The sequence below is a fragment of the Alligator mississippiensis genome, chromosome 2 (assembly GCF_030867095.1).
Source record: "Alligator mississippiensis isolate rAllMis1 chromosome 2, rAllMis1, whole genome shotgun sequence".
Taxonomy (NCBI): Eukaryota; Metazoa; Chordata; order Crocodylia; family Alligatoridae; genus Alligator; species Alligator mississippiensis.
The window spans coordinates 106,131,457-106,153,819 of NC_081825.1; the positions used below are offsets into that span (position 1 = coordinate 106,131,457).

At 40.7% G+C, this 22,363-nt stretch overlaps 1 protein-coding gene across 1 annotated transcript in view; it reads left to right on the forward strand.

Annotated features, from left to right (window-relative positions):
* The first annotated feature begins 364 nt into the window (after nucleotides 1–364).
* The window catches only part of SLC7A11 (solute carrier family 7 member 11), an 87,703-nt gene continuing 65,704 nt past the window's right edge, over nucleotides 365–22,363 (forward strand). Inside the window, exons 1-4 of the mRNA XM_014595654.3 lie at nucleotides 365–1,092; nucleotides 4,611–4,737; nucleotides 9,924–10,039; nucleotides 22,165–22,290. Coding sequence (XP_014451140.1) covers nucleotides 816–1,092; nucleotides 4,611–4,737; nucleotides 9,924–10,039; nucleotides 22,165–22,290 — 646 coding nt within the window. The 5' untranslated portion in view covers nucleotides 365–815. The remainder of the gene's footprint in view (nucleotides 1,093–4,610; nucleotides 4,738–9,923; nucleotides 10,040–22,164; nucleotides 22,291–22,363) is intronic.

Below are 22,363 nucleotides of genomic sequence, written 5' to 3' on the forward strand. Positions count from 1 at the left end.
GGATGTGTTGCTAGGCAACATAAGGTAGCAAAAGGGTTATATGTAGTCTCTGTAAATGTGTGTCTGATCTATGTCAATTTTCAGGTAAAGAAAATAGATTTTTAGACAAACTAACTAGACCTAACAAAACACAACAGTTGAAAACCCTGAAGTATACGGTAGTGAAAAGATAGTATTGAAAAAAAGAATTGGAGAAGACCCAAAGATGACGTATCCTGTTTGATTTTTTTGTTTCTGGCTGAAGGGCTTTGTATTTTGAAACAGGCTTTTGTGTCTCACTACTAGTTCTTTTAAATACTTGGGAGTGTGTTTGAATGTGTCGACATTAGTGTACTACTGCCTGATAGGTTAAGGTTCCTTTTAAGTGAGAGCTTTGTTCTTCCTAAATAGCTCAGGTCAGTTGTGCAACATACCCCTACCGTTTAAAAAAAAAAAAGAAAGAAAGAAAGAAAAAAGTGCTGAATAATCCCAGATGGCTGATGCAAACCTGCAGAATTTGCATCATCATTCAGCACGAGTAACTTGGTATGACAGGAGCTTAAATACAAGTCCACGCGGAAGCAGAACTGGTTTCCAATGACAAGGCAGCACCAGCCTGTGCTGGGAGAGTTCAGATGTTAGGGAATAGCATTTAGATTTCAATGAAGAGTAAAAATACACCTTGAATGGTTTACCTGTGTGTAGGAACAGCTTGGAAGGCATTGGAAAGGCACGGAGAGCAATTAACTACTCACAAATAGAGGAAGAAACCTTGAGCGTCTGCCACAAAGTTTTTTTTTAAAGTTTTGTTTGTTTTGAGTGTGCTGATTGCTAGCATGTTTAGGAAACCTGCTGTACCTACAATCACTAATGGAAGCTATGTGCAGGGGCAATCTAATGGCAGGTTGCCTTCTATGGACAGCAAAGAGCCAGTGAGGGAAGAAAAAGTAGTGCTGAAGAAAAAAGTAACTTTGTTGAGAGGCATATCCATTATAATTGGTACTATCATTGGAGCAGGAATCTTCATCTCTCCTAAAGGAATTCTGGAGAACACCGGCAGCGTGGGAATGTCCTTGGTTGTCTGGACAGTGTGTGGTATCCTCTCACTGTTTGGTAAGTTAGTCAAAGTTTATAATTGCTCCTTTGGGACAGCTGGTGAATTCTTCTCTTCTTATTTTTGCTAGTGGATATCAAAGATCAATCTGATGCTTGAGGACCAGTAAGGCTATGGATACTTATTTGCTATTTGATGGGCTCTCTCAATGGTACAGTTGTGTGCAATCAGTATTGCCTCTATCATGAGCATTATGGCATAAAACTCTACTGAAGGGCTGTATGAAGACCCTAGACCAAACAGTGTTTTTAATGCATCCCTAATATATCAGGAGAGGGAAGTATCCATTACTGTATTGTGAAGTGTGGTATATGTTTGATGTTCTTGTTTTAAATGTATGGATTAGTTTACAGCATGCTTGCAAGCTAGAGAGATGGGCTGGTCATTTTGAACACCTGTGAGATGTTTAAACAGCTTTTCTCAGTTCCCTGCTCATCTGATCCAGTTCTAAGATGAATAACTTCTGGACAAAAACAGTTACTGGCAAGAAATTGAATTAAATTAAAACTTTCTGCAACTGTTTGTCACTTCATTTATCAGTTCACGATATTTTATGAAAAACTGCACCCCCAAAATTGAGGAATTTCGAAACAAGCACATATTGTGAACTTTGTCTTCTGGAATGTATCTGGCTACAATATTTGCACATTTTCATTAGTAAAAGTATTAGAACTCCTTATGAATGCCAGTTTATTTGTCTTGTTGTATAAAGAGCTGCATTCACAATGGATATCAGCACCCTTGATTATGTGGAACAGAAGGTCTATTGACCAACTTAATGAGTTAATCGCAAAAAAGCTGAGCAACTGACACAAATATTGGCTTTATTTAAAATCCAGACTACTTGTCTTCTGGCATGTGGTAAAGAGGGAAAACACTAAGTAGCACGTGCCTGCTTAATAGATGGGACATGTGAATTTTGCCCTGGGTAAATTGGCCAGGATCATTGATTGTTTTGAAGAAATACAAAGAATGAAAAAGAATGTTGAAAAATGTTACTGCCCCTTCTCATCAGAGGTTGAATTTATTTAATTACAGGCACAATATAAGACACAACAGTAATTTGCCATCGAACTCTGAAGGTACTGCCTAAGACCCAAACCTTTTTCTTGAAGTAAACACAATTTGGCATCCAGTTATATGCTGGCCTTTAGATAAAACTAGAGACACACCTTGCCTGAACACAGGATATTTGAAATTAACCTTCATAGTTATGTGGTATACGAAGAGTGATTAAATATAGTACATTCTGATTTTTCCCCTCTGCCTTTACATGTTGTGATAAGATGTCATACATTTTTTCACGTCATACACACGTTGTAAAATGTCATACATTCATGTTGTGATAAAATGTCATACATACTATTTTTCATTACCAGTGGTCTTGGTGATGCTCTCTATGAAATACTGATTACAGCATTACAACAGCTTCTTTCAAACTGATTCTGTCTTACAACCTTCCAGATAAATTGGCAAGAAAAAACACATCAACAGGTTTTTCTAAATGTGACTCTCCAATCACTTTAGGTAGAATATCAGTTACGTTCATTAATACCACACAAAGACTTCAGCAGGGCCCCAAATCGAAGCAAGTGCGATATGCATGGAGTTCTTAATAAAAACATGTTTTAATGGCTGTAGAATACATCCCTATCAATGAAAAAAAATGTATATTATGTAGTGCTTTCTCTATTGTTAGACTATATCACATGCATGTATGTATGTGACCAAAAACACTGGGCATACGAGTGGTTTTGAGTGTTGTGCTGCTTTGAAAAATGTGGTTTATACCTTAAAATGCTATAGCATTATTTACTGAGGGACTGCATCCTTGACCACTGCATATATATCACCAATCATAACACTGCAAGCCATGATTTATTAAAACCATATAGTTCTATTGATTCTGTATTCCTGCATGTTACTAAACCATTTATAACGGTATTTATGAGATACACCTCTCCTTAACTGATGTTGTCCACACATGGAGATGAGAACATTTTATCCTCCTGGCTAAAAGACTTTGCTCTTCTGCAAAGTGGCCATGTCTACATGAGATTAATGTGTGTGAATGATTACTGTGCGTTAATTTAATACTTGCATAAAAAGATAATAAATGTGGAGTAACCCAAGTTACTGTACAGTGGTGCTAGTGAATGCCTTCTTTGTGATGCTACTGTGCCTAATACTACTGCGCAATAGTGTTGCATCACACTTTTTGCCATGCAACACTACAGTGCACTAATATTGGGCTACTGCGCAGTCAGGGTCTCATGTAGACATGGCCACTGATTGACAAATTTGGACAGGAAGACTTATGACTTTTAGATCAGATTGGAAAAGACTGCCTTTCTCTGTAGCATGTGGTCTGGTCTCCTTCTTGTATTCATCCAAATGCATGTTAAGCAATTACTTCTGTGTCATAGCATTAGCAGTAGTCTAGGTTCCTCTATTTTTACTCATGGGATGTTACAGGGTGTTTTTTGGGTTTCTGGTTTTGTACTTTGAAATTGTTTGTGAGGGTTTGAAATGGTCATATTGGGAATTGTAACAGTTTGCCTGAAAATACAGTGGTCCAGGAGACCCCTTTCAGTTCTTTGTTCCTATACTCCTAAGTCCTTATAGTGGCTATCTACCGCCAAATGCTGCATGAAGGGTGAAGAAAGCAGGTGGCAGTCTTAGTGAATGCTCCAGTGGTATGGTACTATTTTTCTCAAATTCATTTAAAAAAGGAACAACCATTCTTGACTTTTGCAGGAACAGGCTGCCACGACACCAATATTGTTTTATGTTTTATTTTATCAAGTGTAAACATGTTGAAGACTGTATTCTCTTATTCTGTTGAAGAAGAGTCCTCCTGTTAAGGGGGCATGAAGGCCCTCTGTGTTTAAGACAGAAATGCAGTTTAGGAGTGCATATCAGACTGTGAAAGTGTTGAAAAATTTGATTTTGGGTGTTTGTTAGCCAGTGTGCATGAGGAATTCATAGATATTAGGGTCGGAAGGGACCTCAGTAGGTCAACCCCCCAGTACTAGCAGTAAATTAACAGTACTAGCAAGTAAATTCCTGTATCAAGAGTGCATGCTTCCTGACATTGTCTCATCAATATGTTTCACAACAAGGGTTAAAAGTGTACAATTTCCAGGCCTTTGTCATTTCAGTAGGGTCTGAACCAATGATGTGTCATCCTGACGGGACTTGTGTGATAGGTAACCAGGCCAGTTAGCATGACACAGCAGTTTCATTTACCTGGTCACTATGAATTGGTTGAGCAATGAAACATTGTATCAACAAATAAGTTATTCAGTGTCTTAGGATCAAATGTAATTGAATACATTACACACACACATTATTTGAGGCTGCTTGTATTAATGAAAAAAAATGGAAGGATATCTAAGATTTAACCAGCTCTCCTATTTACCCTGTTCCTACTGTTTGTTATAAATATTCTGAATAATCCCCATTGATTGATTATCTCTTGTAGTACTACAATGTAATATAAATACATTTTTCATAGGTGCACTCTGTTATGCGGAACTAGGAACATGCATCAAGAAATCTGGAGGCCATTACACATACATCCTGGAAGCCTTTGGACCATTACCTGCTTTTGTTAGAGTCTGGGTGGAACTGCTTATAATACGGTGAGTCTCCTGTAGGTTTTCTTAACCCTTGTTGTTCCAATGTCAGTACATTGAAATGCAGCAAAAAAAACTTGATTGGTGATGGACAGAGATAGTCTAATGCATTTTGACCCTCAGACTTAATTCTGTTCAGATTTCTGCTTCAGAACTGTTTTCTGTTTGGTTTGCCAGCACTGACATTTTGGCTTGCAGACTCTCTCTGTGTCTTCTGGAAAAAAACCCAAATCAAACTAGTTTTCATTTAAGGTCAGCTACAGTACTTGGTTTTACAGCTATGAAGGTACAAGGCTTACCCATATCAATAATATTTCAGGTACCCATGTAGTAAATAATAATAATAAATAATAATAATAATAAATTCAGATAGGACTTCTCTTTGTATCCCCTCATGTGTTTGGAACACATGACTATGAAACTTACTATGGAAGCATATGATCCCCCTGTTCAGCTTTTAATATTTATGCCTACGTCACATAGCGCAGTAATTCGCAACCTTTTTAGATCTGAGGCACCCCTAAACAGACTTCAGGCATCCCTCTGAAAATGTCAGCTCTTAATTTTCGCTTGTGCTTTTTACAACAGATAAATACTAGAATGATAATTCTGTTGCAAAGAACTCAGAAAGACCACAGCAGGGCAGAATGTTTTTGACACTTTGGATTCTTATTTGAAATCTTTGGGTTTATCTTGTGATTTGCACACCTAACAGTATTAACATTATGTGGCACCCTGTGGTACCTTTGAAAGGGTCTCAAGGCACCCCAGAGTGCCATGGCATACTGGTTGAGAATTACTGACATGGCTAGATACAATAAAGGATGAAGAGTCATGAGGGTACATGATCTGACTCCCTAGTGGTAAGGCTCAATTATACCAGATTTATGCTTCAATATTTCCACTTCTTGTTATGGTCAAAACAAGAAATAGCAAAACTGCTTGGAAATTTAAATGCAACAAAACAAAACAAATTAAATGGTAGACTCTGATCCTGGAAAAATGGTGTAACTCTATAATTGAGTTGGGCCAAATCCCAGATTCCTGGAAAGGGAGTATTATTGTACTGATTTTCAAGAAAGGTTTGAAAGATAAGCCAGAATCTTATTGCCCTATAAGTTTGATAGACGTTTACGCTAAAATTTTTGGGTGCCATTTGTTATATCATCACATAGCATTGGGTGAAAGGGGAAAACATATTACATGAACATCAGACCGGATTTAGGGACAGATATTCCACTATTGTTAACATTTCATTCTTCAATTTTTGGGACATAATTTATACGCAAATGCACAAATCAGCACTGTGTATTGCATTTGTAGATTTGTCAAGAGCCTTTGATAGTATAGATAGAAGTAAACTTTGGGAAAAACTGATAAATTATGGGATTGACCCTTCTCTTTTGCATTTGTTGATAAAATATTATAAAGATACATGGGTCCAAGTTAGGTGGGGCTTGAAGGGTGACCTCGCACAAAAAATTCACATACAAAAAGGGGCTGGACAAGGATGTATTTTGGCCCCTTTGTTATTTAATCTTTACATGAATACTTTGGGAAATATGCAGGATGCGTATTTTCATCCCCCAAAATTATAAGCAACCCTGATTCCTATTTTAATGTATTGCAGATGATACTGTTATACTGTCAAGAAGTCCTATTGGATTACACAGAGAAATTACAACTTTTGAGCATCTTTGTGAACAAAATAATTTAAAGATAATTTATGATAAATCCAAAATAATGTATTGAGGAAGTCATTTGATGAAATATCCATGGAATATAGGGGGAACCAAACTTGAAGTTGTCAAAACCTATAGATATCTGAGTGTCTTATGCACAGATTCTCCATCATGGAAGCATCATATACAGTCAGCTAAAATTAAGGCAACCAATTGGCTGTGGCTATAAAGAAATTTTATGAAACCACAGCAGGGCGATCAGTCCAAGCTCTTATATACAAAGCCAAAGTTACCTCTCATATTTTATGTGGCGCTGAATTATGGGGTTATGCCTCTAGTAATGATGTAGACATACCGCTCTTCTGGCTCTTCCTCCCTCAACTCCTGCATCTTTTCTGAGATTAGAGATGGGAATTGATTCTATTTTAACTAATATTATTATTAGAATGGCAAGATTTTGGTTTAAAATCCTTCCCCTTTTACCATCTCATCTGCTTAAATTACGCTACATAGAAGATGTTAATTATCCCCCTCCTCTCCAGTCACCTGCGTTAGCTTTTCTTTCCCGCACTTTTCTACTTTCTGGGATGGGATACTATCTCAAAGGTAATGAAAGATCTTTCTCCCCCATAGAAAAGGTTCGAGCTTTCCACAAGATACGACATATTGCCAGGCAGAATGATTTTGCAGTGGCTAGGGCTACTCGCATTGCCCCTTTATATACTCTTTGGAAATTAGATTAGGGGGGAGAAAGGTATCTACAGTTGGATCTCAATAATAAATGGCAACTCTCGTTGACTAGACTCAGGACCGAACAGATGCCCACAGCTGTTTTGGCTGGACGTAGATTTTCCATCCTAAGGGCTAAAAGATGTTGCCCAGTCTTGTCTAGGAGTTGTGGAAGCTACTGTCCACTACGTATTACAATGTTCCTTATATAATGATATAAAAAGAACCTATTTATTACCGTACTTGCAGAAATTGATACACTTCTCAAACAGAGATAAATTAATCTGGATTTTGCAGCAAACAAATCCAAATGTAATAAACTGTCTCACAATTTTTGCTTACAAGGCTGAGGAGATTAGAGCTAAATATCCTTTATTACTGATATGAGTGATACATTTTAACATTAGACTTGATTTTATTGTCTCAATTGTGGATCTGTGTATAGCAATATTATAGATCTATGTCTTGATTTACTACTATATTTATATTAATAAAATGTTTTTATGTTGGTGGGCTCTATTTTTAGTATAATATTTGTAGTTTGGTTACTTTGTTCAAACTTGTTTATATTATGGGTGTATATGTGTTATGTCATTTTTGGGAGCATGGCATTTAGCCAGAATCCTAAAATAAAGATTTGGTTCAGTCCACAAGATACATGGCAGTTTAGGCTCTGTCATATTTAAACTGATTCAGTATTTCTACAACCAAACTTTTATAGAAAATCTTGTAATGATGAAAGCCAGTAGAAATATGTTAAAGTTAAATAGGATTATATGCAAATTGCTGGAACACTCAATGAAACTTCACAGAATACCATCCTGTTGAAAGAAACTAAATTGCCCCGTGGAATTTAATATAAAATATTCTAGATATAAAATTGTATAGGACAATTTAAAAGTTCTGTGGTAAAGTTACTAATCTCCACAAAGTCTTTTCCAAAAGGGAACTTTGTCTCTGGAAAGAAAAATATTTTCTTAACATTGCAAATCAGCCAAAACGTCACACATCATGTTGGATCAGACTGCAAGAGAGTAAATAAAACTATCTTAAGAACATTTCTGGGTTAGCTGAATATAATAACACGCAGTGCCTGCTTCTCCTCTCACACCAATTCAAACCTGGTATTATTTTAACTGCAGCTAATACCTTATTTACACAGGTGTAAAGAGAGAAAAATAAAGCTCCTAGAATTTAGATGGTGCACCCCCCCAAATAAGCTTGCAGCGGCTCTAGAAAAGTCTTATGAGCTTTCATTTTTTCTGGGGCCTTTGCAAAGAGTTGCAATCCACAAACAAAGAAATCAGTGGATCAATGTTACAGAGCTTTTTTTTTGCATTATATGAACAAAAAGATTATATGAAAAAAAATCCAAGTTCAGAAGAGCTTTTGTTTTCACTAGCAGGTATAAAAAAAGGTTAATACCTTTTGATCAAGGTATAAATAGCATGATACCATGTGAGTGGAAACTTGTAATATGCTGCCAGCACATACCATTTTTCTAAAAACTGGTGCAGCTGGCAGTATGTTCTTGTTCAACTTATGACTGAAAGCCTATTAGCACCTACCATCTTTAAATGCTGTGGTGACTTCTGCATAGTTTTAAAGCTTAGTGGTAACATGGCTCTAGGGGAAAAAAAACTCCCTAATCGCATTAGTGAAGGGAAGAGTACTAGTGAGAAATGTATTTAAACATGATGGTTGGTAGGACCGTTTAAATGTCTCTTAGGTTTGTAACAGTTCCTAAAATGATTGTGAGGGGAGGAAAAGTTTGTTCCTAATTGTGGCTGCTTCAAGAGCTTGTGGGTGTGTTAACACTGCAGTCTCTTACAGGGAAAAGGGCTTAGCTGAGAAAACTGTGCGCAACATTTTTGATTAAAAGAACTAATACACTTACAGGTCTTTAGTTCTCTCAATGGCAGCCAATTAGTTTACAGCAGTGAGAATCAGAAATACAATTCTACACAGAAATTTAGCAATATGGTCCTGTCTACAAGTTATAACAAGTCTGTTCTCTTGGCTGGCTTTCAGATTTAATGATTCAGGGATGTTTTGACATCATTCTTACTCTGTGTTAATATTTATTAGGTGTAAGGCCGGTCATGATGACAACAAAGGTTCTCATGACATCAGTGGGATATTACTTTTAAAAGAAAACCAAAGTTACTTGGTGTTCTTTCTGTCTTTAACCATGTTAGTGCACGCTAGAATGTGTAAACCTTATGCAATCCATTATCAATTCACACGAAGCTTGCACAACAGTGACTAATTTGCTGGTTTGAGAAGTAGGAGGAAACGAGACCTGTAAATCATATTTGACGTGAACGCACGTTTTTGTTATTGTTTTATTCTGCTTTGTTTGTAGGTGAATTGCTTCACTCTAGAGGTAACAGGTTCCCCATTGTCACAGGCAAAGAGTTTCTCACTGTCACGTAATGCTGCAAACACATTCCAAGTGTCGGGGGAGTACATTTGTATTTGATATCTAGTGACTATTTAAAAAAACAATTCCAGTCTCCATAAGTTATAGCAGCTTGTAGATGCCCTAACTTGTTCCAAGGGCCAGCCCCAGCATTGAGGGATGTAGCAAAGTAGCTTCCTGTTTCAGCTATGCTGAGTTTGAGCAAATTTCCTTCCCCAAAACTTTTATAATCTTAGGTACAATTTAATCTGCAATCACAGTCCTGAGATAAAGCAGCACAGTGTTCCTGTATATATGTTGTCTATGCATTGCTATAGATTAACCATCATTTCTTGATTATTTCTTTCTGTCTACTTTAGGCCTGCTGCTACAGCAGTAATATCCCTAGCATTTGGACGCCATATTTTAGAGCCATTGTTTATGCAATGTGAAATCCCAGACCTTGCAATTAAGTTTATTACAGCAGTTGGCATCAGTAAGTATCAAACTTGGGGTTGCAGGGAAGGGTAAAGGTGTTAAAGTAGAAAATAACTGTACATGAATTAGATGATCAATTGATGTGAACCGTTACAGAATTACTTTGCATTCAGGGCCTGCGAGGGTGCGCGCGTGTGTGTTTCCGTGTGCGCATGCCCATGCCCATGGACACTATTGTGAACAAAAAGTATCATGTCATAGGAGTTTCTATATCAGGGCCTGATCTTATTCCAACTTCAGTCAATGGTGAAACTCCTGTCTACTTCCAGTTTCACTCTCTAAGGAAGTAAGTGAGTAAATGGCAAAGAAATGGAGGAGTGATGCCAAGTTGTCAGTGCTCTGTCCAGGTTTTAGGAGATAAGAGTGCAAGAGGGAGGCCAGGAAGCAACAGGCTACTTCTGATTGGTCCAAAGGCTGCATGAAATCATCAACACTGATCCTGCTCACTCCCAGTAAAGCATTCAAATCCCATTACTTTCTCTGCACTTTAGCTAAGTGATGAATCAGATTCTTTTCTTTCAGAGCAGGTGTTTTGCTCAGTGCAGGTATTAAAGAGTAGTATGAATACACAGTAGGAAAAGCTCATCCTACTCTTTCTTATTTTGCAATTGGCACCTGCATTACAGAACTCTGGTTACTTCTTTTGGAATCAGGGTGCTAGCTCCTTAGAAGTGCTTTACAGAATAACTAGTTTGGCAAATTCCTAATAGAAACATAACTATACTGGTAAACCTATGCCTTGTGCTGGCATTGTAAAATCAACTTTCAGCAAGTGAAGCAAGCCTTTATGGTGGTATGCAGATGAGCACAGACATTTGGTTTCATGGGGACAACCAGCAGCAGCATACCTTGTATCGCTGCTACTGTCCCCGGGGAATGCCTGTGCTATGTGCCCTCTGGCATGTGGCAGGTTACCCCGGATGGGGTAGGGGAGGCTGGGACCAGCAACTGTGCTGACCCCTGCAGCCTTACCTGGGATCCTGGGGGCTGGGGAAACTGTGTGCGCCTCCTGCCAGCCAGGCTCCAGTTTTGGGCAGTGTGCGCTGCCTCCACGAGCACCACCCTGCTTTTTTCTACCTGGCTTTTTTTGACCCTGGGATCTCCTAAAACAAATCTCCCCTTCCCCTGCTTCCGGCGCTGCAAGGTAGCAGTGTGGGAAATGCCTGAATCTGCAGCGTGTGGCGCTGCATACTTGTGGCGCTACATATTGCATGGCCACACTCGTTTGGACGCAGCCTATGGTGTCATAAAAGTACCATTTTGCTGGTATGTAACGTTTCATATTTCTACACAAGGGATTTCTGATGACCCAGCCACGTCCATCAGGCATCACACTTCTTTATTCATACCACTGACATATCTACGCTGGCAGAAGTCTATAGTGTAGACTTCCGTTATGTGGCCCTAATAAAAGATTGTTCATTTTAATTTGGGAGCTAATATTTAAGAAACAAAAGTCCTAGAAAAGGGGAATTGGGGTGTGCATAACAATATAAGCCATGCAAAAGGACTCTTATTTTACATAGGCAATTCAGTCAAATAAATTTATTTAAGGTGTGGGATCTGGGTTGACCTTGACAATTCCAGTCTCCAGTGTAATGAAATCTGTCATTCGTGGAAGCTCTTCATTGTGGACATTTTCTCCACCTGGTAAAACCACCCCTCCCCCCCAAAAAAAAGAAAGAAAGAAAAAAAAAGAAAAAAATCCCAACATGACTACCATTGTATCTGTTTTAATTATGTAGAAACCATGGGTTTCATATGGGTAATTGGATTAAGGGCTTCGATGTTTGAGGTTAATAACTTTTTATAGTTACATATGCCTAAAATAGTTCAGGAAAAGATAAGAGTAAAACAGATGTTCAGTAACTTTAAGGTCATTTAGACAGAAGGAATGTTACGTGGGGACTCCAGTAGAGTGTTTTGTTAAGTACATGTAATTGAAGCACAATGAGTGAACAATTTAAAATACAATTTTTATTACTTTTCATTTAATTGAAAATCTGTGCAATAAGCCAGGATTTCACACAGTAATTAATGAAAGATGCAGCTTTGCAGGAGGGTGGAGTTATACTGAAATAATTACGCCCTTAAGGGAAATAGGAGTTAACAGAAAACTGTTGCTATAGTAACTGAAAAAGAGTTTGTGTGGAGCCAGGTAGGATGAGTTTCTCGCTGAAACTAGAGATTCCTGTAGAAAGTCTTGTCAATATGAGCAGTAATGTCAAGAGACACATTGACGTGTGGGATTTAGTTTTTAATTTTGTTCTTTGGATTACACCCTACAACACCACAGCATTTCAAGGTGTGCATAATATGATATGATAGACATGTATAAGGGTCTGATTGCAAGTGCAAATGTATATAATTGTTCTTTATTTTGTTATTATTATTAGTTGCTCTGTGTTTGCAATATAATGCTAGCAGTCAGGATCTTCTTGTGCCATTTTCTGCATTCACTTGGAGAAGGACATACCTTTACAATGGAATTTAATGCTGGAGAAAATAATCTCTGTTTCCATTCAAGAGTATAATTTAGTCTAAGTCAAGCAACAAGTCAGCCACCCTATCTTTTGCCTTTCTTTCCCACTTCTTGTCATTTCTTTTTGTTTGCTGTGATGGATGACGGTGGGTAATAAGAGTGCTTTCTGCAGATCTTGTTAGAAGCATCATTAAACTATGTGCTGGTAATGAGAGAGATTTTGTTCTGTAGCCTTGCCGCATTGGCTTTTGATCTCCTCAGCAAGCGTGATTCACAAGATAAGTAGGGTTGGGCCGGATTAGTACTTGGATGGGAACATTCCCAGTAAAGCTAAGAACTGTGTTAATGATTCAACAAGTGACACAGTTTCCTTTGAAGCAGAAGAGTGCCTGAGCATTGTGTAAGGGCAGGGGACATGTTATTGATGAGAGACAAAATGGACTTCCTAGGCAAAGTGTCCCTTAAAAAAATCCTATTATTATTATTTTACAAAGTACACATGAAATTGCCTTTCCTGCCATGGAAACATTTAAAAGTCCTTGAAGCAAATGTCCTGCCAGTATAATCCATTCCTGTCTACATATTGTGCCCCTACCAGTTGGACCTATCATAAGACTTTAGTGAGGTGATACAGCCTAAACTTAATTGACTCATTATACATCAAAAGTGTATGCGTGGGGATAATCTTTAGATTCCCTCCAAGTCTTCTGCCACAGAAGTGGAGCCCAGTTCCTTATTTCTTTCCACTGTCAGTATCATTTTATCTCAGTTTGTAAGCCACTGCAAGCAAGAAGCCTAGAAATACACATTTCTTTTTAAATGAAATGTAATCTCTTCTCAACATTTATAGGATCCCCAGGTCTACAGTCCCTTAGCTGCAGGCTTTGCAAGACCGTAAGGTCTACATTTTAAGTGGCTTAAATTAAATATCATATTTTTTGCTATGTCCACACAGTGCCTAGTGAGGTGATTAATGTATATTAATATGCTTGGGGATGTATTGCATTGTATAGGTATATCAAACTGTATTGTTGCCATGTTATCTGAGTGCCTATACAGTTTGAATGGAACAAGCTTAATCAGTTCACTGATTTCCATATTAAGCGAGAGAATGTAAACAGGTTTCAGCTGCACCAGGTTGAAAACAGGTCAACATCTCATATATGATTTACGAGTTTTTAACATGTTTGGGTGTATTACTTTGAGTATTTAGCACTAGAGAGAAGACTCAAATTTCCCTTGCCCTTGTGTTCTGTCACAAGAGCAAAAAGCACCAGTGATATGAGACTAGACACAGGCAATTTTGTACTGAGGAAGTGCAGTCAGCATTGCCCTGAAAAACTTCCAGCATTTGCTGAAAAAAACTGAATTTTTTTGTTTGGCCAAGGCAGAATTTTGCATTAATTCAGAGCTTACTTGCAGAGGTGTAGCCAGCTGTTTCAGCACTCCAGGGAGAGGTGATGGGTGAGGAGGGGAGTGCTACTGTCACTCCAGTGGCAGCTGATTCTGCTAAAGCTATGGCTGGAGCAGCATGGGTTTGCATTGCTTCTCCTGGGGAAAAGGCAGCCACATGGGCTCCCTGGGGTCACTCCTGGTTTCTTGTTTGTTTCTTCTCCTTTCCCACAGACACAGGACTGTCTCCCATCTGGAAAAGCCTCCTAGGAGGTGTCATTCTACTCTCCCTGCCCCACAGATATGCTACTGGACCTGGGCCTGTGCCTGCCTGGCTCCTACAGATATGGGGTGCAGGGCTGCCTCTGCAGTGGTTAAGACACCTGGAAGGAGGGAGCCATTCTCTCTAAGTTGGTGCCTAGGGCTGATGCCCCACTCACCAACCCCTAGTTATGCTACTGCTTATGTGATTCCAATTAATACCTTTTTCTCCAGCTTGGTAATTGCCAGTGCCAGAAGTTATGATGCCAGGTATGTCTACACAACACATTGCTGAGTTACACGGATGTACCTGATCTGGATCTGAATGGGCTAGCTCAGGTGCCCAAGGCAATATAGCTAGCGAAGTAGTCTGCCTGGGCTAAAATACTATGCCAACTAGCCTGGGTGGAATGCTGTACTGCATGGCAATAGAGCTTCTGATGCCTGGGGTAGCTCAGATACACTGCATTGTACCATATAGGGTAAGTACAGATAGTCAAGAAGCCTGAGACTGAATTGATTCAGTCTTTGCATGTTAATCTAAGGTGCAGAGATTAAATTGAAACAAAAGTAAACAGACTTTTACCTTTGATTCAGGAAATGCTGCCACATGCCTGCAGCGGCTCAGGTCAGAAGCCAGGGCATGTTAGAGCATGGCCATGGCTCTCTGGCTGTGTGTTCACTTCCTTTTCCTGTTGCCCCCGAAGTCTTTGGAATTTGCAGTCCACAATCACAGCAGCAGGGTTTTGCAGGGTTGCTCATCACTTCTTCCTGCTTCCAGGTACTTCTGAGATTTGTAGTCCACAGTTGCAGCCAGCAGTAATTTTGAGCGGGGGAAGGGGTATTTAACATCCCTCCCTGGCCCCTGGCCCCAGCCCCAAGCCGGGGTTTGCCAGAGGGGGGCAGTCCCTCCCCCCACAGACTGGGCTGCATCCCCAGCTGTGCTTGCCCCCACACCAGCCCTCACTGCTCCAGCTGGGAAGCAGAGGGGTAGGGCCAGTCCTGCTCTCTGGAGCAGACAGCACAGCCTAATCCAGGGCTGAAAAGCATGTTGGGATGCTGGGGGCCTGTGATTTAACTTGAACCAGGAAGGGGTCTGGGACAGAAGATCCATAAACCAGTTTGACCCACATCAGTTAAGTTTGATACTATATTCAACCAGGTTTATCTTAAACTAGGACTGTGCAAAACACCATCATTTCATTTCAGTGTCCATTTCACCATTTTGAAGGGACATTGTTTCATTTCGTTATTTATTTAATTTCATTTTGAAGCACTGTCCTGTTTTGTTTTGTCAAAACTGTTTTGCTGTTTTGACTCGTTTCAACGTTTCACCTATAAGCTATAATGGGGAATCATGAAAATGCCTGAAATGTTGTCATTTGTTGCCTAATTCAGATGCAAATTGCAGGAATGGTAACCCCTTCTGAGGGCATGAAGCCTGCCAAGTTTCAAGGAGATAGGTGCAGAGGTTGCCCAGAAAATACACCTCAAAGTCTTGAAGGCAAAATTTGTGACACTTGCTGGCAGCGACAGCCTCCTGTCATTCAGCATGGAGATCCGGGGGCTCGTACGCCTGGGAGGGCTGTGGGGCTGTGCCGGACTCCTCCTGGGGGTGTGGGCCCCCGGATTTGTGCTGAATGACAGGAGGCTGCTGCTGCTGCCGCCTGGGACCGGCACTGGCTGCAGCCCATACCCAGCCCGGGGGAAGACTAATGCTGCTGTTGGCCCAAGGCAGCAGTGGCAGCCTCCTGTCATCTGGGCACAGATCCGGGGACCCACACCCCCAGGAGGGCTGCAGGGCTGTGCCAGACTCGTCCCGGGGGGTGTGGGCTCCTGGATGTGTGCCGGATGACAGGAGGCTGCCGCTGCTGCGTGGACTGGTGCTGGGCACAGCCCGCACCCAGTGCCGGGCTCCATGGAGTTCAGCCTGACGGCAGGAGGTGGAGCACAGCCCCAGCTCTGCCTGCCTCCTGCCACCGGGCTGCACTCTGTGGGGCTGGCGAAGCCTATTGGAGAGCAGTCCAGCAGTGGGAGGTGGGCAGAGCCCAGGCTGTGCTCCAATTGTCTCTGTCAGCCCCATAGAGTTTAGCTCAGTGGCGGGAGGTGGGGAGAGCCAGGGCTGCGCTTCCCGCTGGGCTGAGCTACATGGGGCTGCAGAGCTGTTCAGAGCGCACCCCAGCTCTCCCGTCTCCCACCATTGGGCTGCTTTGAAACTTGAAACGTTTTTAAACTTTTGAAATGTTTCGAGTGCCCTCATTTAGGTTTGAAGCTGTTTTGATGCTTTTTGTTTTGTTTCTATTTCGCTGTTTCAAGCTCAAAATGGGTCAAAACAGCTTCCAAACTTAACACTTGGTGAAATTTCACACAGTCCTATCTTGAACCAGTTTCAGCCACTTTGAAACTGGTTTATGTGCACTGAGCTTCTGTTCTGTTACAGATTTAAACCAGTTTCTGATCACTTAACCTGGTTTATGCAGAATTTCTGTCCTTAGCCATAGAGACACTCTAATCAGTCCTCTCTGGTAGATTTCAGATAAGATGTATAAAGAGAGAGTCCACTTGGATGTTGGAATTGCAAATCTGATTCTTTTGCATAAATAATCATGTCTTCTGTGTCTTCTTTTGAATTGGTGCACACAGTTATGCAGAAGGGAAGGTCTTTTGGATTATTTCTTATCGCTATCAGTTAGGTCACAAAAGCTGGCAGGGCAGGCTCCCTTCTGTACCAATATCACATATTTGGCTCCTTGCTGGAAACTTAGTCATGATTAAACTCTACTGCTCTTTATTGTGTTGGGATCTATTATACCTTTTATATTTATGACTGTGTGAAGGATCAGGTTGATGAAAGTGACTGGACAAACATGACTGTAGCATTTGACTGTATATTCATTCTGGCCCTCTTGCATTCCACAGAAACCTACTGTCCTGTAAATGTCTGTTCTACCTGCTGTGACACTACTACTTTGGCTTGCTTCTGATCATTATGTTGATTCTGAAGCGGGCCCTCTGCAGTTTGTGTTTCAAGGTGTCTCTGTAAGGCTGTGACATCCATCTGATGCTCACTTAAATCACAAACTGTAATCATGGTGGCAATGATGGGAGGATGCATGTGTAGGTACAGATCACTTTGGTGCTATCATGAGCTTGATCTTGGACTTAGGACATATCCTTATTGTCTCTGGGCTGTATCCAGGAGCACTGCCATGAAGTGTGCTCTGACCACTTGCTCTCTCTCCATATGTGCCAGATTCTAGGAATGAGACAATGTAGCTGCCTTAGATATACACTAATAAGGATGCCCAAGCCAAAGAGCAGCACTTCTATGTTATGGCGTCTACAAGTGTCTGCTACACCTGCTGTGACACTAGCACTTACCCATTTTGGGGAGTGGGTATGTACTGAGTGAGAGTGTGTGGGGGGCAGTGCTTCATAGTGGATTTCCCAGGCACAGTGCAGAGGTAGCATAGATATGCTTAATAGTTTGCACTGGTGCTATATCTCTTTTTCCCTCTTACTCAGTGTTTTTTCCATGACTCTTCTTCTCTGCTGCCTTTCACTGTCTCCTTTCTTCCCTCCTGTAAAATTATGCCTGTGTTAAAACATACATGCAAATATGAATTCCTATAAACATATCAAAGTAAGGGGTGTGCACCAGTGCAAATAGTAAACATTAAAAATAGTTTGTAAAGCTACATAATTGGTTTTACTGTTGAAACCTAAAGCAATTAAACTCCAAAACCAAAAAAAAAATAAAAAAAAAATTACCTAATAATTTATGTTGTTTATGTATTTAGCTGGCCACACCATTTCAGTTTTTACTTTGGCTGAACTCAGTGTTACATAGTCGACATACAAATATCCATGTGAAATTTTACATTCATAACACATGAACTGCTTATGAATTTATAGCTTGTAATTTGTGCATGAACTGGACTTCACAAGAAAGACCACAAAATGCTGTGTGAACCGAAATTAGCATTCTCACAGGGCTATTTCTTGCTGTTTTGTTATGTGATATCTCATACATTTATCAGGAAGCTGATTACTACATTATAAAATAGTGATTATAGCAGAGTTCTCTTTAAGGAGATGCTTGTGCTACTCTTTCCTCAGTAAGGTAACCAAATGTTGGGCATTCAAGAAAACTTGAAATATTTGGATACTGCCACTAGATTTCTTACATAGTCCTGGAAAATCAGCAGTTTAAAATATATTTTGTTGAATTTTGCATTAAATGGCAATTACAAAATATTGATGATCTGAATATAGTAACACAAACTAAGAAATTCAGATAAATGTAGGGGTCTGCAACTTGATTTAACACAGTTGTGCCAGCATAGGCCCGGAGGAACTTGTGATACTTAAATTATATTAAACCAATTTAAAATTAGGGCAACACAGTGGTGAACCAGTCACATAGCTTTTTCTATGTATTTCCAGTTGTACATACATACACAAGAGCAATACATTAAAGACAAAGTATTCTTACCTTTAAGGAGATTTTGCCACAAGTCAGGTGGTTTTGATTGTATTGTGGCTCAGCAGAACCTGTCTTTATTCTGAAGTATGATGAAACAAAGAGCTGGGTGAAAGTTTTGACCCAAACCTTTTTCATTGAAAAATGCAGATATGGGGATATTGAAATGTTTTGTGAAAAGAACATTAAATATTGCTGTTTAAATCATTTAGAAAAAGGCAAAACTCATGAAATTCAAAAAAGCCTTTTTGTTTAGAAGTTTCCTATAATTTTATTTTTATTTAAAAAAATTGTAAATATTTTAAATGGCCTAAGTTTGAAATAAAGTGATGTATTAAATCTTGTAATACTTTTCCATTTGCCAAAGAAATAATTTTGGGATCAAACTGCACTGAATATATCTTGGACTTTACAGTGAACAAAAAATCAATTTTTGGCTCAGCTCTAAACCTTTCTCTATTTTGAGGCCTAAGCGTCATCCTTAAGCTTAATTCCAGCTTGTAAAGACATTTGATGAAACAGCTGTCCTAGCTACCTGAAAGTCTGTGCTGAGCCTAACCTGCAGCACCTGTGCTGGCATTTTCTAAGCTCTAGGCATCAGATTCTGGAGTTGTAATTTTATGAATCTAGTGGCCTGTGAGATAGCTGATTATACAGATAAACCATTGCTGTTAAGGAGGTTTTGAAATACAGAGGGATTCTGATGTGAAGCTGATTCATTAGTTCTGCAAGATGGAAAGAGAGAGATCAATTGACAGGCTTATGCTATCACATTTAACTCTTCCTCCAGCCAGGGAATAACAGCCATTTTCTTCTTTTGTCTGGCAGTGCATTTCTTCACATTATAAATATGCAGTTATTGAAACCTCTTTACATCCTCTTTTCTTTCAGACACATAATTTATATAAGCTAAAATAATTAGGAGCAAAACCAGATGACTCATTGTTTTTATGTTGTGTCAGTCAATGGTCCCTTAAGAGCCACTTTCTACATCAAAATCTATGCCTGAATCTTGGCAGCTCCACAGACTTCTGGAACCAAAAGTAGACTACACCACTTTGGGTTCTAGTTATTGTCCTCTCCTTAACTGCCAGCAGGTTAATTAAGCTTGCTGAGAGAGAGAAAGATTGCTAATTGGCCCAGGTGTAGCATTTCATGAATGTGGCTTTGTCCTGAATGAGAAACATTCACATTGACATGGTGCAAAGGAAGCACTGTGTTGCCCCCTTTCAGGACATACAGCAGGAAGCTACCAGTTATTGTGAGAGTGTTGGGATGTGTGGGTAGGCAGACTAGGGTCAGGATTTCCAGGATCAGTTTTTCAAACTTAGAACAAAAATATCCTGTTTCAGGGCTCTTCAGATACGCCAGGACACAGCCCCCAAATTTGGGACTGTCCAGGACTATTCAGGATGGTCTTTGCTTTAGCAAAGACCCTTCCTTTTCACTTGTGAATACAAGGATTCTTTGCATTTAGGAAGAGTGCTGTAATCTACTGGGTATCATTACCCCCTTGGCAAGGTACAGATGTTTAAAAAGACCAAGGAATCGATCTAACTTATGTGGGCTTCTGTAAGTGGCTTAGGTTAAATTGGTATCTAACAGAACACGTTTGTCTTTTGGGGACACACGGACTGCCTGCAGTGGCTGAGGCCAGCAGGTTCAGGGTGCTCTTGCATGCCTCCCAGCAGGGCTTGTAGGCCCCCCAAGCTGCCAGAGACTGCTAAGCACTGCTGAGCACAGCTGAGATCGTGGGCCACCCCTGATTGGCTACCAGGCACAGGCAAGCACACCCCCAACCTCCTGCCATGTCAGTCCACACCCCACCTACTCCTGAAGCTTCCAGGGGCATCTGCCTTCTTGCCCTAGCTTGGATCCCCCCACATACTCTTAGTACTCTGGGACCCTGTATTCTTTTGACCCTGTGGGTCATAAAAGTCTTATAGCGTCTCAGGTGCCCATGGCCCAGGAAGGCAGTGGCTGAACCATGGAGGTCACAGGGTTGCTTATGTGCAGGCATAATCCCAATGTTCTGCCCCACTGCCACCCCAACCCACCAGAGGTGAGAGCCCATACTGGCTTCTGCTTGGGGGGGTGGGAAGACATGCTGGGGTCCAGGTGGCACGGTACCTGGCTCTAGCCACTGAGATGTGTTGTGTGGGAGCCAGGCTTGTGGTCCATGGGGTTGTGCTTGCACACAGGGGCATGGGATTCCCTGAGTAGGTGTGTAGGAGCCAGGGCTGTGGTCTGTAGAGCTGTGCCCAAGCACAGGAGTTCTCCTGGACTGCATGTCAGATCTGTGTGTACATCATGGGGTGCTTTGCAATGGGGTGTGGGTATACAGTGTTGTGTCCCTATGACACTATAATGCGTCTTATACCAGGCACAAAGTTCAAACCCAGGCCTGAAGGCCTCCGGGTCCCAACAATTGCCTAAGGACACAGGTACCCAGGTGGAGAGGGGCACAGGCACCTCCCTTCCTTCCCCCTCCCCACTGCCTGCCTGCAGCTGACAGATAGTTAGAGGCAGGGCTGCAGAGAGTGTCTGTGCTGACTCTGGGAGAGCTTAGTGGCAGGGCTCCCTGGGTGCTCAGCCAGAGCAGTCAAGTGCTAGTGCACCTCCCTGCCAGGGGGGACAGGTTATGGGGGACTATGAAGGAGCCTGGGATGCCAGAGGACAATGATTTTATTTGAATTGATTGGTGATCTGGTATGGAAGTTCAATTTACCAGTCTAAGCTAAATGAATTAAGTTTGAGTGCACATTGATCCAGGTCTGCCTTAGACTGGGTTCCACAATTTTTAGACCAGTCTATGTGCGCTGAACTACAGTTATGGGTTTAGATCCATTTCCAATCACTTAGCTTGGTTTATGTGTAATTTCTGTACCTGGCCCTTGTTACTGTTTCAATAATGATTCAAACAGAGATTACTCAGTGAGTAGCAGAGTAGGTGGAAATTATATCACTAAGAACAAATATATGCAGTGCTAAATGAGGAATAGAAACTTTAATTTTACTAGTAATGATTGTTGTTTTCCAAAAATGCAAATCGGCAGTCAAATCGACATTCATATGGTGGTCTCAAGTGACAGGAGTTGCTCAATGAAAAATTTAATCAAAGGCGATGCTATAGCAGTTCATCAATTTCTAACAGTTAACAATTCTTGTGCTGAGTAAAAGAGATGCTTTAGTTTTATGCAAAAGGAGCTAGGAGGTAATGAAGAAACTAATGGTCAAAGCAGCATGCCCAGAAGTGGACTCAGACAGGCCTAGAATGTGGCTGGGGAAATCAGAAAAGCAGACAGTAACAGGAGAGAAAAGGTATTAGCGGGTCGTTGTTCCTTTCAAGCACCAGAATCCATTGTTTGGATGATGGGATGCTGGGGAGACTGTGAGTTAATTTGAATCTGGAGGGGACCTGGGACCTCTCGGGCTCAGAGTGTATAGCTTTTACTGCTTTAGCAAGATAAGCACTTTTATTTAACTTTTCCTTCTTCTCTTACAGCTGTGGTAATGGTCCTGAATAGCATGAGTGTCAGCTGGAGTGCCCGCCTTCAGATTTTCCTTACCTTTTGCAAGCTTGTAGCAATTTTGATAATTATAGTCCCTGGAGTTATGCAGCTAATTAAAGGTATGAACTGAAAAGTAAATGCTTTTTAAGTGCTTTTTATCTTTGCCCTCCCACTCCCCCCAAATAATGCTTA